General features: G+C 42.2%; 1 protein-coding gene across 1 annotated transcript in view; it reads right to left on the reverse strand.

The window, feature by feature from the left end:
• Positions 1–769: 769 nt before the first annotated feature.
• The window catches only part of LOC310800005 (uncharacterized protein), a gene marked incomplete at both ends in the record, with an annotated part of 26,340 nt that continues 7,431 nt past the window's right edge, over positions 770–19,678 (reverse strand). Inside the window, 11 exons of the mRNA XM_083662605.1 lie at positions 770–946; positions 1,462–1,633; positions 1,771–1,851; positions 1,957–2,054; positions 3,042–3,114; positions 3,744–3,928; positions 16,465–16,636; positions 16,774–16,854; positions 16,959–17,056; positions 17,367–17,439; positions 18,069–18,253. Coding sequence (XP_083518731.1) covers positions 770–946; positions 1,462–1,633; positions 1,771–1,851; positions 1,957–2,054; positions 3,042–3,114; positions 3,744–3,928; positions 16,465–16,636; positions 16,774–16,854; positions 16,959–17,056; positions 17,367–17,439; positions 18,069–18,253 — 1,395 coding nt within the window. The remainder of the gene's footprint in view (positions 947–1,461; positions 1,634–1,770; positions 1,852–1,956; positions 2,055–3,041; positions 3,115–3,743; positions 3,929–16,464; positions 16,637–16,773; positions 16,855–16,958; positions 17,057–17,366; positions 17,440–18,068; positions 18,254–19,678) is intronic.

Here is a 19,678-nt window from a genome sequence, read left to right on the forward strand (position 1 = left end):
TCTGCTCTAATCACCTGAGTAGGAACACCTGGAGTTGATCAGCCCTGGTTAGGGTTAAATGGAGGCTGGAGTAGAGAGCAGGCAGATATACTGCCTGGTCCATTTTTGTTCATCACTTACATCCTCCCCCTCGGTCAGATCCTCCGTCACTTCAACCTGGACTTTCACTGTTATGCCGACGACACCCAGATCTACCTCAGCACCACCTCCCCCCACAACCCACCCCTCTCCCACATCAACTCCTGCCTGTCTGCCATTAAATCCTGGATGCAAGAAAACCTCCTACAACTCAACAGTGATAAAAACAGAACTCCTCCTCATCGGCTCCAAGTCCACTCTATCCAAAACCAATAACCCCACCAACAGGGCATATGAGTGCAAAAACAACAATAGACACAACAAGCAATAAGGCAGTATAGTGATAGGACAAGTCAGAGACAGTGGCATATTCACTGCACATAGGTGCACATGTCCTGTGCATACTTTAGCCGTGCTTAGACATTTTAAATTCCACCACTGTCTCCCCTTCCTCCCAGGCATGCAATCTCGGTGTCATCATCGACCCCACCCTTTCCCTTGAACCCCACATCCGTCAAATCGTCAAATCCTCCTTCTACCACCTCCGTAATATTGCCAGAATTCGCCCCTCCCTCTCACACTCCACTGCTGAAACACTCATTCACGCCTTCATCTCCTCCCGCCTGGACTATTGCAACTCACTCCTTCACGGCATCAACTCCACCCTCATCAACAGACTCCAACTAGTAGTTCAGAAAGCAACGGTGTTGACGATAATTGGCCGATAATTTGATGGCGAATTGACGTCTGCTTGCCTTGGACACTGCGATGCACGGAGTGGAGATTCTGCGCCTGAGGAGAGGAGACCGGGGAAGGGGGGGGTGACGATAGCCGACTCTTGGATGGCGAGCTGCCGTCTGACTGGACACTGAGATGGGAGGAGAGGAGACTGTCGCCATTGGTGTATCGCTTGACTGTGACTGCACTTCTGTCTTCCTCCTGTTGCTTGGACAGCTCTGTTCAAATAAGGAGAGTAGAGGAAAAATCTAAATCTAAATGATGCACCTGAGGGAAAACAGTGAATATGTCTTGCTAAAACAAAGTGTGTAATTCACGATTTACTGTACATGCCTTTACCATTTTGCCTAGAGACACTTTACTGATCTGCTCAGTTATTGTTTATGACTGCTCAAACAGACCTGTGAAACGTCTCTATTAAGGAAGAGAACGCTCATAGCCAAACTTTGGTCTTTGAAATTTTTCCAACATGAAATATAGACAACATTGAGTCAAATCAGGCAGATCAGAAAAGCATGTATTCCACATGGTGAAGTCATCTATGAAATGCTGTACAGTTTTGTGGATAAAACGTGACATGTAAACAGGTGGTTGGAACACAGAGTACTGTAGCTTCGAGAGTGTGAAGTGATATTTGTGACTCACAGGCTTTAAAGATTGACATCTGGCAACCGGGCAGAGTCTGGTGACACAGTGCAGGTAGAACGTGGAAACTGACTGGTGTTTGTGTTCAACGAATCTAAAGGCCTTAAAGGAGAAGTGTGCCTTCTGAGCGTCCCCATTTATCTCCATATGAGTCTGTCTGTCACGGTCACACCTTGGGACGGAAAGGCCACCAGTTATGGGATTGCAAGTTGCGAGTATACAGTAGAAGTATACAGAGTTGGCTTGGAAGTGAGTTCCATTGTACAATTTATTATGGCTATAGGTTAATTGAATATGACGGTGGCTTACCCGACAAAAAGGTTGCAGAAGGTGCCATTTGAGGGAATAGGGCTTGTTGATGCATAGCACCTGTCAAGCAGCACATTGAACCTGGGAGGAGAGACAGATGGATTTTAACAATGTTTTACTGCATATTTTCTTTTCAGATATATTCACTCGTGATATGAAGTGTAGTGCTTTCACTTCCATCAGTACCTGTCTGTTAGATTGGTAGCTTTAATTGCCACATAAATCCTGGTCTTCAGGTTGAGTCCTGTCGATGGCACTATAAGTGCGTTAAGGTAATTTCTATCCTGTCCCACAGAAAAGTAAGAGCGCCATTAAGTTGACATCAAACAATTTTGCCTTGTTATGAATATTCTGTGTGCAACATGTTGAATCCAAAAGCTAGCACTGATGAATAGAGATGGGTATTGGTTCAAATTTCAAGAATCGATTCGATTCCGATTCACAAGGTTGCGAATCGATTAATTTCGATTCGATTCGATTCGATTCGATTCCGATTCGATCAATTTTCAATATTGATTTGGTTAGTGATACCAAAACGTGGTTTTTGAGCTGTACCCTGAATTACATGACTGTCCAGTTATGTAACACAGGGGTTTCCAACCAGCCAAGTAGATACATGGGGAAAAAAAGTTGCAGACCTGTTGTCAATTTTAATGGTTTTAGTTACACATATATTTACTCACCACGTGGTGACAAAGGGTAAATAACAGCCTTTTCATCTGTCAATAAAGACACTTTCACAATTATGCACAGTGATTTGATTTCAGCCTATATAATTTCTAAAAGTAGATATTAATAATGATCAAACATTTCCATTCATGTAGCCTACAGTATTTATGTTTTTGTTTCAACTACAAACATAATTAAACGTCAACTTGAAACTATGTTTCAACTACCACACACAGCACAATATTTTAGCCTGTTTAGTAAAAAAAAAAAAAAAAAAAAAAAAAAAATTTAATAATAAAAAAAATCGATCTCTGGACATATGAATCGATAATCGAGGATTAAAATGAAAATCGATTAAAAATCGGAGAATCGATTTTTTGAACCCAGCCCTACTGATGAAGGCCTAGTGCCGAAACTTGTTTGTGTGCTGTACCTACCCCGGACTGAGGTAAATAAAAAACGACAAAAGAAAGGACATCTCGTGTGCTGGCTTGTTCTACATTTTGCTATTGTGCTTGTGCCTTGCCGGACCTTTATGTTTGACTCTCTGAGTGTGCTCGTTTTTCCACTTTTTTTAATCCAAAAGCTAGAGCAGGCCTTACTTCGTAGAGGTGCATACTCAGTGTGCTGATGAAAGGGCCGTTATTGTCTCTTATGGCGAGATTCACACCCGATCTGTATTGAATAAAAAGGAGTTCATGTTACAGTAGGCTATGTTTTTATAGATTCTTTCCCACTCATTCCACATGGATGACTCACGAGTGAATAGTCCAGGCATTTTACACAAATATGTGGGTCAACCTCACACTAATTGCAACAAAACCAAACTCAACTGATTTTGTATCCTCAATATGTCCTCAATGAAGGAAAAAAAAGTGTTAAGGAAATGTATGAAGGGAAAGTTTTGAAAATGACCTAAATATGATGGTAGCCTATGGAAGCCTATGGAAGATTTTTTTTTTTTTTTTTTTTAATGTGCCATAAATCTCATCACTTATATCCTGTATGTGTTTTTTGCTTCAAGGAGAAAATAAAAAAAATAAAAATAAAAGAAAATGTTAAAAAATAAATAAAAAAACGTTTTTGGTAGCATCATATAGGTCATTTTCAAAAATGTCCCTTCATACATTTCCTTAACACTTTTTTTCCTTCATTGAGGACATATTGAGGATACAAAATCAGTTGAGTTTGGTTTTGTTGCAATTAGTGTGAGCTCAAGTGACATTTTTACTGCACTAATGCGATGGTGCTGATTACTTTGTGTTGTGTTGTGTTGTGTTGTGTGAGTCTGGTGGCATACTCACACGCCCAGCTCAGTGTTATTCACCAGATATTGCATTGGGTACCGACAGGAGAACATGTACAGGATCTGCTCGCGGTAGGTGATAGTACCCGCGCTGGGGTCTGACGAGCTGATGATTCCACAGATGTTAACGAATTGGACATTTGAGAAGTCGGAAAACGGCCCAGTCCCAATTTCGTTGGTTATCTGTTAAAAGGAATATAATAAGCTAATCTGAATTGAGATTTATGACAGTCAAAGTCCCAATACTTGATTTTTATATACATACTTATACACTATTCCATTCTTTAATGCTGCACCGAAAGCAATTTCCACTGGCCCTGCTGTCACTAAAGATTCTATTTAATTCTATTCTATGCTTCAATTCTTGGAAACTGTAAAGTTCCTGGCAATCAATTTGGGAAATAGAAGCAGTTTGAGTTTAATATGAAATGTTATAAATGATGAAGAATACCTTAATGGTGTTACCACAGACATCCAGAGCGTTTACATTGATAGAAAAATTGAACTTTAAGACAGGTGGGTCAACGGTATAGTCAGGAGTCCCGAAACACTCTGGCTTGTTGAACTTTCCATTCAGGGCCATCAGGGTTTCATTGTATTGAGCATTGTAAACTGGGCAAATATAGATGCTCATCTCCATCATCTCAGTGCCACAAATCACACTTATGTCACTGTTTTCTAGGTGGGATGAAAAGGTAGATTATAATACAGCCACAGTGGAAGTATACAAATAACAATACTAAGGAATAGAAATGAAATATCATCATCTGCTGTTCTAGACAGTCTCCAACTCTAATTGTGTAAACATATACCTATATAGTCTAAACATACGGCCCGCGGGCCGTATGCGGCCCGCGGGCGCCCCCTGTGTGGCCCGCGATGGAATTGCAAAAAAATAAAAAATAAAAATACAGTGCACCTGAACGCAACATGCAAGATACCCGCTGAATAAGTGTCCAAATGTTCATGTCATTCTGGCCAATACTCTTCTGTTATAGCATTTCAGTCTGGAATATGGAATATCTTTCAATAATATTTATGACTAAAAGGCTAAAAGTAAGTATGTGTAAGAAATGACTGTTTCTACATTGAAGTAGAAATTTAAATAATTAACTTGATGGTTTTGGATTTATTTAGCTTCAAGAGTGCATTTTTCTTCTTGTGTGACCCTCAACACAGGCTTTGGGAATCCCGGGCCACTTACTGATACTTATGCTTAAATTCTGGTTTATTTCAAGAAAAACATTTTGGCTAGTGGAAATTCTAATTGGCTGGTAACTTTAAAATCTAGCAGCCATATTGGCAGGTGGTGAAAAAAGTTAATTTCAAGCCCTGCAGGGAGAGCAGGTGGTGACATAGGAGGGAGTGAGAAAAGGATCAAATATTGAATAATGACATCACAACTGTTAATTTAAAATGAGTTATTCCTCTAAACCTGGCTTAAAATGCCCCAAATCTTTCGCGCTGGCCCCGTTCAGCCCTCAGCAAAATCTGGTAGCGAGGACATTTTTTTGTGGCCCTCTCTATCATCAAAGTTGCCCATCCATATTTGTTCGGCCCCCGGCAACAATCTGGCTTTCTCATGTGGCCCCCCATGAAAAATAGTTGCCCACCCCTGGTCTAAGAAAATGCTACCAACCTGGAGGTCTGTTGGTTGAGCTTGTGACGCAAGCAGCTGGAATCTGTGCCTGTCCCTCACACCTCAGAATTAGGCCAAGATGGCACACAAGGATGGCCAGCCTCATTGTTCTGGACCAGCAAGAACAAACAAAACATTGAGGTGAATGCCTTGGTTCCCCCCCAAGGCATTCACCTCTTTCATGAGGAGGGAATCTCAAGGAAAACTTTGGCCACATATTGGACTTTGCAATTCAGTGATCGACCTACATGGGGACAAAGCCCATAGATAATTCCAACAATAGAGTCACTCATAGGCCCATTATAAGTAACATAAGCAGTCACGTTTTGGATTTACCATGGCAAAAAAGACAGCAAGACTAGACTCTATGAAAATGAAATATACATAATTTTATTCAGACAATTCTGTACCTTTGCTAAAACGCTTAGAAATCACAGACATCGTTGATTTTCTTTTCTTTTTTCCTTCTTTTTTTGGTGAAAAATCCTCAAAGACATAATTGATGGCAAACTGACTTAAGTTGCTCTTAGAAACTATTCTTTTTTCAACACATCCTACATTTTGCAAATCTACTAATGCCTACCCCACACTACAGGATAATTTGCAAGATTATGGCCAAGATTCCCCCCTCCCGATTTTCTCGGGGGTGCTCGCGATTTGAGGCGCGTCGGGCAGATAATCTTCCCAAAAGATCCTGTAGTGTGTGGGGTTCAAAGATTCACAATCGGGAAGACTGCCTCTTCCCGATTGTGAATCGGGCATATCTAACATGTTAGATATTTACAACCCGACAGGCAATTGCATCTTGAGCAGAGAGCCAGTAGTAGCTGCGTTTCCATACAGTTTTTCGCAAAATAATCTGGTCCGCGTCCGCCCGCAGCCCCGCACAGAAACAAAGAACGAGGAAATTGTCATCGAGGTGAAATACCCGTGCGTCTTTGAACGGGACGGAAAACTAATGCTATACTGCAAAGCATGTAGCCTACAACAAGCGCTTAGATCGGCGAGTGTCCGCACGGAAAAGTGAGTCAAATCAGCAGACACGCCCCTCCACAAGGCACCTGTGCAGACGGTTTTTGCCTGGCCGTGCACAGTAGAATGGACGCGGCTGGGCGGACAAAGTGGAGTTTTCAAGACTTCCGCGAGCAGAAAACCACACAGTGTATAAAAGCTCCACACATTTCCTCGTCAAGATTCATTTTAAAAGTTAACGTCGAGCCCTGCTTCCAAGGTGAATCTTCAGCATAATCTTCTAGTGTGTGGGGTTGCGTTTGAACAGACGCGATTGTGTGTGTGTCCCAAGATTGAAATGTTAAAAAATCGGCTCTCTCTGTCCTGTAGTGTGTGGGCTCTCAAGATTTTTATAATCTTCAAGGATTTGAAAATCCTGTAGTGTGGGGTAGGCATAAATGAGTTATCAGTTATATTGGTTAGTTAGATATATTGGCACCAATGATCAGATTAGGCCCCCCCCCCCAAAGTAAAATCTGAGTTTGGACAAACTGACCTTGGCTAGTAATGAATCCAGAATCAAACTAAGTATTATGTTTTATCAGCATTTTCCTCCATTATGGATGGAAGGCAGACACTAAAGATACTTCTGTTAATTGAAATATTTCCATTCAAGTGAATATGTTCTACATCATATAAATAGAAGCTGAAAAAAATATTATGAATAAATATAAATTCAAACATCTATATTAAGATTACATGGGCGAAAAGATGCCAGAGTAATTCAGTAGACTCACCTGAAAGTCTTCATGTTGTGCCTTGCTTTGTGTTACCAGATCTCTCCATTTATACCTATCCTCAGAGGACCAAAGGGGCGTGAGAGGAATTTGTTTTCTGAATTGTTTATTAAAATCATTGTTTACACGTCTCGCCTGCGACACTAGCTCATACATTTTGGTTTTGCCCACGGCTCTCAGGTTACTGGTCCTCCATTTTTGAAGCCCTATCTAAGATATTTGACAGACCAATAGACCCACATCCTTTAACAGCCATCTTTGGCATCCAGTGTGAAGACGATCACCTCCCCAGGGCACAGTCCAACTGTATTGCTTTTGTCACACTCTTAGCCAGGAGACTCATTTTATTAAATTGGAAGCAGGCTGCCCCTCCTTCTTTTAAGCACTGGATCAGAGATACATTACAATTTTTGAAACTAGAAAAGATTAGATTGGCTGTACGAGGGCCTAAGTATAATTTCGATAGCATATGGCAACCCTTTATTAAATATATTATTGACCAACTGTGAGAGAGCAGTGTTTAATTGCAGCAGAGAAGAAGTGGTTTACTGTAAGCCAAATAACTGTATGCACAGTCGCACACACATCTGTCCATTATTGTTATTGTTGTTGTTGTAGTTGTTTTTATTTTGTATTTTTTTTTTTTTTTTTTTACTTACTCTGCCAAATTTGTAACCGGGCCCAGTATACAGTAAGTAACCACTTGTTTCATCCAAACACTTGGGCCTTCACACAAAGGTTCAATTTAAAAGGTTACAGACGGAGCAGGAGATGTGCATCTAGTAACACAGAAATGTTTATTTAAAGTTTGCTATAAATGAAGTCTTGGACTATTTTCAATAATGAAGACTACTTAACAGCCAACGCCCAGTCTCGTCATATCACAGTGCACGCCCCCTTTCTTTGAGGATGTATAACCCATTCATTGTTAGGCTCGCCCCCTTTCTCTGATGCTGTCTCCTCACCCATTCACAGTTTACCACACATGTGGCAATAACCAATCAGCCCAAGGTATTCCTCTCCAGCTGATCCCAATCACCTAATCAGCGTAGTATATCAGGGTCCATGTTTACTCTGTTTGCTATGTGCTGTGTATGTGTCATTCTCAGTTGCTGATCATCATCGCTGAAGCAATTGTTTTCGCCCCACCTCCTCCCCTGACCACCACCATCGGTCATGACTCCTGATTGAAGAATTCCCTATGGGGGATTTCCTATCCTATTCTTCACTGACGACGCCCTCTCATCATCTCAGGAGAGCGTCATCATATCATGGAGTCATACGCCAAAATTAATGTTGTATCATTAAAGACTTGTTAAACTTTCTACTAGTCTCTCATTATTGAAGAAAGGATGATGGCCTTGGGGAAACAAAAGGGGGAAACCAATTCATCCAAAATCATCTCTTTATTGATTCTGAAAGATTTGACCAATTGGTCAAGACCCAAAAGGGTAAACGTGGAACAGTTGGTTCATTCGTACACAGTATATATAAAATGCCGTCATACAGTGGACAAGTCAATCATAAAATCAGGCTTTGTGTAACATACAAACAAATGCTAAAACAATGACTAAAAGCACTGTAAGAAACACATGGGCAAAACTCTATTGGCAAAACAAACCTATTTCTGATTAAACATGTTGAAAACACAAGACCTCTAATAACTGGATTTAGGAAATTTAACAAATCATTTTCTAAGACTTTCCCCAAATGGATAGATTGCCACCTTAAAAATAAACCCTAAACGAGTTAAAAACCCGTTGAAAGAAATGATATTGCAGCAGAAATGCATAAATCAAACACCACAAATTGCAAATTACCTGGTAATTTATTTAACAATAAAACATCTATAAACATCATAAAACGATATGACTATTGTCTAGGGATGGGCAGGAGTACTCAGGTACTTGAGTACTCGTTCATAACGTTACTACAGTAACAGAGTTTGAGTACTCTGACTTTAACAACGCAGGGGGAAATCCCCGATGCAAATGAGACACGCTTCTTCATAATGTAGGCCTATGTACCTATCATGTATCTAATATTAACATAGTAATATATATTCGTACAGGCCTATAGCCTACGATAGCTTAACGTAGCCAAACTTTGGTTCCGCTTGCTTCCCGTTGGACACGGACCACCTGTATTATTCCAGAAAATAAGTGTCCAAAGTGTCAAAAAAAGGACACTATTGTTATTAATTGCGTTAATGAACGAGTACTCGAGTACTCATTCATTAGTTAATGAGAGTACTTGAACATTGAAAAAACTTAAAATGCCCATCCCTAGTATCATGTTGATGTCCTGGTCCGGTTCTCCAGCAGCAGCACAGTCAGGCGGGACTTCAAACCGGGCAGCACACCCCCTTCTCTCTCTCTAACATTATTACAGGCTATTTTTATATGAAATATTTTCCTCACATTGTCTCTCACAGATGCTCATAAACACAGAAACATTATTAGCTATTGTTATGTGACCAGCTACCCTCCTCCTCCTCTTCTTTTCTCTCTCTGATCATCTACTCTCTCTCTCTCCCCCTCCCTCTGGGGGTTCTGCTCTAATCACCTGAGTAGGAACACCTGGAGTTGATCAGCCCTGGTTAGGGTTAAATGGAGGCTGGAGTAGAGAGCAGGCAGATATACTGCCTGGTCCATTTTTGTTCATCACTTACATCCTCCCCCTGGGTCAGATCCTCCGTCACTTCAACCTGGACTTTCACTGTTATGCCGACGACACCCAGATCTACCTCAGCACCACCTCCCCCCACAACCCACCCCTCTCCCACATCAACTCCTGCCTGTCTGCCATTAAATCCTGGATGCAAGAAAACTTCCTACAACTCAACAGTGAAAAAACAGAACTCCTCCTCATCGGCTCCAAGTCCACTCTATCCAAAACCAATAACCCCACCCTCACCATCGATAACACCAAGATTCAAGATTTTTATTGTCACTCCATGGTACAAGTATCACGTGTGAAATTCTTGTGCTGTGGACTCCGTTTACAACATAGTACAAATGTATATGCATATGAGTGCAAAAACAACAATAGACACAACAAGCAATAAGGCAGTATAGTGATAGGACAAGTCAGAGACAGTGGCATATTCACTGCACATAGGTGCACATGTCCTGTGCATACTTTAGCCGTGCTTAGACATGTTAAATTCCACCACTGTCTCCCCTTCCTCCCAGGCATGCAATCTCGGTGTCATCATCGACCCCACCCTTTCCCTTGAACCCCACATCCGTCAAATCGTCAAATCCTCCTTCTACCACTTCTTCCGCAATATTGCCAAAATTCGCCCCTCCCTCTCACACTCCACTGCTGAAACACTCATTCACGCCTTCATCTCCTCCCGCCTGGACTATTGCAACTCACTCCTTCACGGCATCAACTCCACCCTCATCAACAGACTCCAACTGGTTCAGAATGCAGCACCTCGACTCCTCACCCACACCAAATCCTGGCACCACATCACCCCTGTCCTCAAAGAACTCCACTGGCTTCCCATCTCCTACCGCATCAACTACAAAATCCTGGTCATCACCTACAAAGCCCTTCATCAACTGGCCCCCCCCTTACCTCACAGACCTCCTCTCCCCCTACCAACCCTCCCGGTCCCTCAGATCCTCCTCAGCCGACCTCCTTTCCACCCCCAAGTCCAAACTCCGCAGCTTTGGGGACAGAGCTTTCTCTCGGGCAGCTCCCAGACTCTGGAACGCCCTTCCCCAAGAAATCAGAACCTCAGAGTCCCTCACAGTCTTCCACTCCCGCCTCAAAACCCATCTCTTTTCCACCGCCTTCCCTTAGTCCCTCTGCTCCCTACCCCCATCCTTGCTTGTGTGCTGTCTCTGTCTACTGTCTTGTCTCACCACTATCGCCCCCCCCCCCCACATAGTACTCAGTGTTTAGTGTCATCTCTGTCCTTATATGTTCACTAACGTCACCCCCCCCCCCCCCCCACATAGTACTCAGTGTTTAGTGTCATCTCTGTCCTTATATGTTCACTAACGTCACCCCCCCCCCCCCACATAGTACTCAGTGTTTAGTGTCATCTCTGTCCTTATATGTTCACTAACGTCACCCCCCCCCCCCCCACATAGTACTCAGTGTTTAGTGTAATCTCTGTCCTTATATGTTCACTAACGTCACCCCCCCCCCACATAGTACTCAGTGTTTAGTGTCATCTCTGTCCTTATATGTTCACTAACGTCCCCCCCCCCCCCCCACATAGTACTCAGTGTTTAGTGTCATCTCTGTCCTTATATGTTCACTAACGTCACCCCCCCCCCCCCACATAGTACTCAGTGTTTAGTGTCATCTCTGTCCTTATATGTTCACTAACGTCACCCCCCCCCCCCCACATAGTACTCAGTGTTTAGTGTCATCTCTGTCCTTATATGTTCACTAACGTCACCCCCCCCCCCCCCCCCACATAGTACTCAGTGTTTAGTGTAATCTCTGTCCTTATATGTTCACTAACGTCACCCCCCCCCCCCCCACATAGTACTCAGTGTTTAGTGTAATCTCTGTCCTTATATGTTCACTAACGTCACCCCCCCCCCCCCACATAGTACTCAGTGTTTAGTGTAATCTCTGTCCTTATATGTTCACTAACGTCACCCCCCCCCCCCCCCACATAGTACTCAGTGTTTAGTGTAATCTCTGTCCTTATATGTTCACTAACGTCACCCCCCCCCCCCCCACATAGTACTCAGTGTTTAGTGTAATCTCTGTCCTTATATGTTCACTAACGTCACCCCCCCCCCCCACATAGTACTCAGTGTTTAGTGTCATCTCTGTCCTTATATGTTCACTAACGTCACCCCCCCCCCCCACATAGTACTCAGTGTTTAGTGTCATCTCTGTCCTTATATGTTCACTAACGTCACCCCCCCCCCCCCCCCACATAGTACTCAGTGTTTAGTGTCATCTCTGTCCTTATATGTTCACTAACGTCACCCCCCGCCCCCCACATAGTACTCAGTGTTTAGTGTCATCTCTGTCCTTATATGTTCACTAACGTCACCCCCCCCCCCCCACATAGTACTCAGTGTTTAGTGTCATCTCTGTCCTTATATGTTCACTAACATCACCCCCCCCCCACATAGTATTCAGTGTTTAGTGTAATCTCTGTCCTTATATGTTCACTAACGTCACCCCCCCCCCCCCCACATAGTACTCAGTGTTTAGTGTAATCTCTGTCCTTATATGTTCACTAACGTCACCCCCCCCCCCACATAGTACTCAGTGTTTAGTGTCATCTCTGTCCTTATATGTTCACTAACGTCACCCCCCCCCCCCACATAGTACTCAGTGTTTAGTGTAATCTCTGTCCTTATATGTTCACTAACGTCACCCCCCCCCCCCACATAGTACTCAGTGTTTAGTGTAATCTCTGTCCTTATATGTTCACTAACGTCACCCCCCGCCCCCCACATAGTACTCAGTGTTTAGTGTCATCTCTGTCCTTATATGTTCACTAACGTCACCCCCCCCCCACATAGTACTCAGTGTTTAGTGTAATCTCTGTCCTTATATGTTCACTAACGTCACCCCCCCCCCCACATAGTACTCAGTGTTTAGTGTAATCTCTGTCCTTATATGTTCACTAACATCACCCCCCCCCCACATAGTATTCAGTGTTTAGTGTCATCTCTGTCCTTATATGTTCACTAACGTCACCCCCCCCCCCCACATAGTACTCAGTGTTTAGTGTCATCTCTGTCGTTATATGTTCACTAACGTCCCCCCCCCCCAGTGTTTAGTTTTTGTGTACTGTAAAGCGTCTTTGAGCTACGGAAAAGTGCTATATAAGCCCCATCTATTATTATTAGGGGTCCAAGCACGAAGTGCGTGGATCCCTATTGTATCTGTTCCGATTTTTTTTTTTATTATTATTATTCTCCGGTAAAACTGTATGTACAGCAGAAACTGTAATGCTCAGCGTAGCCAGACTGGGCACATAGATTGTAAATGTGCCTCACTACTCAGAAACAAAAAAATACCCATATCGGCCAGATGGTGGCGCTATAACAGACCATTTCGCGTTATGGTCCATATCTTCTGAACCGTGAGGCGTAGAATCAAAATTCCACTTCGGCTGTATTCCCTGGATCAATACGCATCTATCCATATAGGCCACGCCCATTTGCGTGTGCCTAGATGTTCCGCCATCTTGGACTTTCTCAAAAAAACAAAAAACGAACTCGTCCTAGGCCATTTGCCCGAATGAGCCCAAACTTTTTGTGTGTCATCTCTGGACTTCCCTGATTAAAAAACTTAGAAAGAATTTGGATACGTGAAACCGTCTTGAAATGATAAATGTTTAAACTTTTGTGTATTTACTTTTGTTCTTTTCCTGCCCTAAAAGTGTGTGGATCTCAGAAACCATACACCCCCCATCACCCAAACTTTCCACACAGGTTCACGACATCACCCACTACTCAGAGTAAAAAAATTACACCAATCCACCAGATGGTGGCGCTATAACAGCCAATTTCACGTTTGTCGGTCCATAACTTCTGAACTGCGAGCTGTAGAATCAAAATTCCACATCTACTCGTTTCCCTGGAGCATCATGTATCTAACCCACTAGGCCACGCCCATTTCTGTGTGGTAGATTTTCCACCATTTTGAATTTTATCAAAAACCTACTTTTGCGAGCTCCTCCTAGACCATTTGGCCAAATCACACGAAACTTTTTCTGGGTTATCTATGGACTACCTCGACCTAAAGTTATTAAAGGATTTTGGATACGTGAAACCGTTTTGAAATGATAAATGTCTAAACTTGTGTGTATTTGCTTTTGTTCTTTTCCTGCCCTAAAAGTGTGTGGATCTCAGAAACCATACGCCCCACATCACCCACCTTTCTACATAGTTTCAAGACATCACCCACTACTCAGAGGAAAAAATTACACCAATCCACCAGATGGTGGCGCTATAACAGCCAACCACCACTACTACTGCCGCTGCTGCTACTACTACTACTACTATTCTTAGTACTTCTGCTGCTACTATTGCTACCACTCCCACTACTACCAACACTACTACTACTACTATTACTACTACTGCTACTACTACTACTACTAGTACTGCTTGGAAACCGTCAGGTCACCGGATCTCAACCAAACTTTGTTTACTTGTGCACATACCAAGTCTGAATAAATGTGCACTATCTGACATATACCCCCCAAGTCACCGGAAGCTTGGACCCCGCATCGCCGCTTGCGGCTATATTTAGGGGTCCAAGCACGAAGTGCGTGGATCCCTATTGTATCTGTTCCGATTATTTATTTTTTTATTCTTCTTCTCCGGTAAAACTGTATGTACAGCAGAAACTGTAATGCTCAGCATAGCCAGACTGGGCACATAGATTGTAAATGTGCCTCACTACTCAGAAACAAAAAAATACCCATATCGGCCAGATGGTGGCGCTATAACAGACCATTTCGCGTTATGGTCCATATCTTCTGAACCGTGAGGCGTAGAATCAAAATTCCACTTCGGCTGTATTCCCTGGATCAATACGCATCTATCCATATAGGCCACGCCCATTTGCGTGTGCCTAGATGTTCCGCCATCTTGGACTTTCTCAAAAAAAAAAAAACGAACTCGTCCTAGGCCATTTGCCCGAATGAGCCCAAACTTTTTGTGTGTCATCTCTGGACTTCCCTGATTAAAAAACTTAGAAAGAATTTGGATACGTGAAACCGTCTTGAAATGATAAATGTTTAAACTTTTGTGTATTTACTTTTGTTCTTTTCCTGCCCTAAAAGTGTGTGGATCTCAGAAACCATACACCCCCCATCACCCAAACTTTCCACACAGGTTCACGACATCACCCACTACTCAGAGTAAAAAAATTAAACCAATCCACCAGATGGTGGCGCTATAACAGCCAATTTAACGTTTGTCGGTCCATAACTTCTGAACTGCGAGCTGTAGAATCAAAATTCCACATCTACTGGTTTCCCTGGAGCATCATGTATCTAACCCACTAGGCCACGCCCATTTCTGTGTGGTAGATTTTCCGCCATTTTGAATTTTATCAAAAACCTACTTTTGCGAGCTCCTCCTAGACTGTTTGGCCAAATCACACGAAACTTTTTCTGGGTTATCTATGGACTACCCCGACCTAAAGTTATTAAAGGATTTTGGATACGTGAAACCGTTTTGAAATGATAAATGTCTAAACTTGTGTGTATTTGCTTTTGTTCTTTTCCTGCCCTAAAAGTGTGTGGATCTCAGAAACCATACGCCCCACATCACCCACCTTTCTACATAGTTTCAAGACATCACCCACTACTCAGAGGAAAAAATTACACCAATCCACCAGATGGTGGCGCTATAACAGCCAACCACCACTACTACTGCCGCTGCTGCTACTACTACTACTACTATTCTTAGTACTTCTGCTGCTACTATTGCTACCACTCCCACTACTACCAACACTACTACTACTACTATTACTACTACTGCTACTACTACTACTACTAGTACTGCTTGGAAACCGTCAGGTCACCGGATCTCAACCAAACTTTGTTTACTTGTGCACATACCAAGTCTGAATAAATGTGCACTATCTGACATATACCCCCCAAGTCACCGGAAGCTTGGACCCCGCATCGCCGCTTGCGGCTATATTTATTATTATTATTATTATTATTATTATGTTGGAAAGGCGGACCTAATATCTTTCGCAATGGCGAAACCTTTTTTGGAGATAAAAAGGGCCGCCTCTCCGAAAGCATAGAAGTCAATCATTGGAATGCCAACACTTCGGAATGGCGAGATGACCCCTGACTGGACACTGAGATGGGAGGAGAGGAGACTGTCGCCATTGGTGTATCGCTTGACTGTGACTGCACTTCTGTCTTCCTCCTGTTGCTTGGACAGCTCTGTTCAAATAAGGAGAGTAGAGGAAAAATCTAAATCTAAATGATGCACCTGAGGGAAAACAGTGAATATGTCTTGCTAAAACAAAGTGTGTAATTCACGATTTACTGTACATGCCTTTACCATTTTGCCTAGAGACACTTTACTGATCTGCTCAGTTATTGTTTATGACTGCTCAAACAGACCTGTGAAACGTCTCTATTAAGGAAGAGAACGCTCATAGCCAAACTTTGGTCTTTGAAATTTTTCCAACATGAAATATAGACAACATTGAGTAAAATCAGGCAGATCAGAAAAGCATGTATTCCACATGGTGAAGTCATCTATGAAATACTGTACAGTTTTGTGGATAAAACGTGACATGTAAACAGGTGGTTGGAACACAGAGTACTGTAGCTTCGAGAGTGTGAAGTGATATTTGTGACTCACAGGCTTTAAAGATTGACATCTGGCAACCGGGCAGAGTCTGGTGACACAGTGCAGGTAGAACGTGGAAACTGACTGCTTTTTGTGTTCAACGAATCTAAAGGCCTCAAAGGAGAAGTGTGCCTTCTGAGCGTCCCCATTTATCTCCATATGAGTCTGTGCGTCACGGTTACACCTTCGGATGGAAAGGCCACCAGTTATGGGATTGCAAGTTGGGAGTATACAGTAGAAGTATACAGAGTTGGCTTGGAAGTGAGTTCCATTGTACAATTTATTATGGCTATAGGTTAATTGAATATGACGGTGGCTTACCCGACAAAAAGGTCGTAGAAGGTGCCATTTGAGGGAATAGGGCTTGTTGATACATAGCACCTGTCAAGCAGCACATTGAACCTGGGAGGAGAGACAGATGGATTTTAACAATGTTTTACTGCATATTTCTTTTCAGATATATTCACTGGTGATATGAAGTGTAATGCTTTCACTTCCATCAGTACCTGTCTGTTAGATTGGTAGCTTTAATTGCCACATAAATCCTGGTCTTCAGGTTGAGTCCTGTCGATGGCACTATAAGTGCGTTAAGGCGATCTCTATCCTGTCCCACAGAAAAGTAAGAGCGCCATTAAGTTGACGTGAAACAATTTTGCCTTGTTATGAATATTCTGTGTGCAACATGTTGAATCCAAAAGCTAGCACTGATGAAGGCCTAGTGCCGAAACGTGTTTGTGTGCTGTACCTACCCCGGACTGAGGTAAATAAAAAACGACAAAAGAAAGGACAGCTCGTGTGCTGGCTTGTTCTACATTTTGCTATTGTGCTTGTGCCTTGCCGGACCTTTATGTTTGACTCTCTGAGTGTGCTCGTTTTTCCACTTTTTTTAATCCAAAAGCTAGAGCAGGCCTTACTTCGTAGAGGTGCATACTCAGTGTGCTGATGAAAGGGCCGTTATTGTCTCTTATGGCGAGATTCACACCAGATCTGTATTGAATAAAAAGGAGCTCATGTTACAGTAGGCTATGTTTTTATAGATTCTTTCCCACTCATTCCACATGGATGACTCACGAGTGAATAGTCCAGGCATTTTACACAAATATGTGGGTCAACCTCACACTAATTGCAACAAAACCAAACTCAACTGATTTTGTATCCTCAATATGTCCTCAATGAAGGGAAAAAAGTGTTAAGGAAATGTATGAAGGGAAAGTTTTGAAAATGACCTAAATATGATGGTAGCCTATGGAAGCCTATGGAAGACTTTTTTTTTTTTTTTTTTTTTAATGTGCCATAAATCTCATCACTTATATCCTGTATGTGTTTTTTGCTTCAAGGAGAAAATAAAAAAAATAAAAGAAAATGTTAAAAAATAAATAAAAAAACGTTTTTGGTAGCATCATATAGGTCATTTTCAAAACTTTCCCTTCATACATTTCCTTAACACTTTTTTTCCTTCATTGAGGACATATTGAGGATACAAAATCAGTTGAGTTTGGTTTTGTTGCAATTAGTGTGAGCTCAAGTGACATTTTTACTGCACTAATGCGATGGTGCTGATTACTTTGTGTTGTGTTGTGTTGTGTTGTGTTGTGTGAGTCTGGTGGCATACTCACCTGCCCAGCTCAGTGTTGTTAATCAGATATTGCATTGGGTACCGACAGGAGAACATGTACAGGATCTGCTCGCGGTAGGTGATAGTACCCGCGCTGGGGTCTGACGAGCTGATGATTCCAGAGATGTTAACGAATTGGACATTTGAGAAGTCGGAAAACGGCCCAGTCCCAATTTCGTTGGTTATCTGTTAAAAGGAATATAATAAGCTAATCTGAATTGAGATTTATGACAGTCAAAGTCCCAATACTTGATTTTTATATACATACTTATACACTATTCCATTCTTTAATGCTGCACCGAAAGCAATTTCCACTGGCCCTGCTGTCACTAAAGATTCTATTTAATTCTATTCTATGCTTCAATTCTTGGAAACTGTAAAGTTCCTGGCAATCAATTTGGGAAATAGAAGCAGTTTGAGTTTAATATGAAATGTTATAAATGATGAAGAATACCTTAATGGCGTTACCACAGACATCCAGAGCGTTTATATTGACGACGCCCTCTCATCATCTCAGGAGAGCGTCATCATATCATGGAGTCATACGCCAAAATTAATTTGTTGTATCATAAAAGACTTGTTAAACTTTCTACTAGTCTCTCATGATTGAAATATAGACGAATGACAACTTTGTCCAGATTCACTCGTTTTATTGGCTCCACATGCACACACACAAAACACTGCTTGGAGAAGTATGGGAACGCCGTTCCCCCGCGTTCTAACGGCACTACACTACCATAAGGGGTCGTCGAGTACGCCGTGACGCTGCTTTATCTTGGTGAAAAACCTGGCCTGCTTTTCTCTCACCAAAAGCTTGCAGTGAAGGGAGTCCTGCCTCCAATAGACTACATGCACAACTTCTTTACTTCCTGAAATTAGTACAGCTTCTATATTTCCTGTCCTACACTATTGGATGAACTGATGAATCAGGTGTGCCTGATCATTGTTGTGACTGCAGCCTCAAAAACCTTCAGCCTACACAACCTTATATATAGGGAAGAGAGGCTCCTCATCATGAAATCTCAGACAGCTTTGTAGGTGTGATGGCTCACCTACCTTAATTGGGGCCTGAGCACAGGCAACACACACACACACACACACACACACACACACACACACACACACACACACACACACACACACTACTGACTTATTGATTGTACATTTTATTTAGATTATGTAAATACATTTACTTGTACTTTTCAGGAGTAGCCTAATGTGTGGTCTCCACTTTGTGGGCTCCTCTTCAGGCCCGTATCTAGCTATGAGGACAGGGAGGTCCGGACCTCCCTAATAATTTCAGAGGAAAAAAAAAAAAAAAAGGTTTTTTTTACAAATGTAATTAAAAATATTTTGCATTGCACTATGTTCCTTTCTTGTTTAAGAATGTTTCGGGAAATGAAAATGTAGCCTATTTAAATATAATTATCAACAATAACAAACAAGGAAGTTAGATGCTTGTAGGCTAGAGAAGAAGAAGAAGCGCGCATGCACGCACATGTTGTGTTGAACCAACCAACAACCAATAAGAATTGTTTAATCTGGTAATAAAGAAATGTGAACTTGACATATTATTTTAATAGCCTACTCAAAAATGCACCTCCCACTATA

The sequence above is a fragment of the Poromitra crassiceps genome, assembly GCF_964638095.1.
Source record: "Poromitra crassiceps genome assembly, chromosome: 29".
Classification (NCBI taxonomy): Eukaryota; Metazoa; Chordata; class Actinopteri; order Beryciformes; family Melamphaidae; genus Poromitra; species Poromitra crassiceps.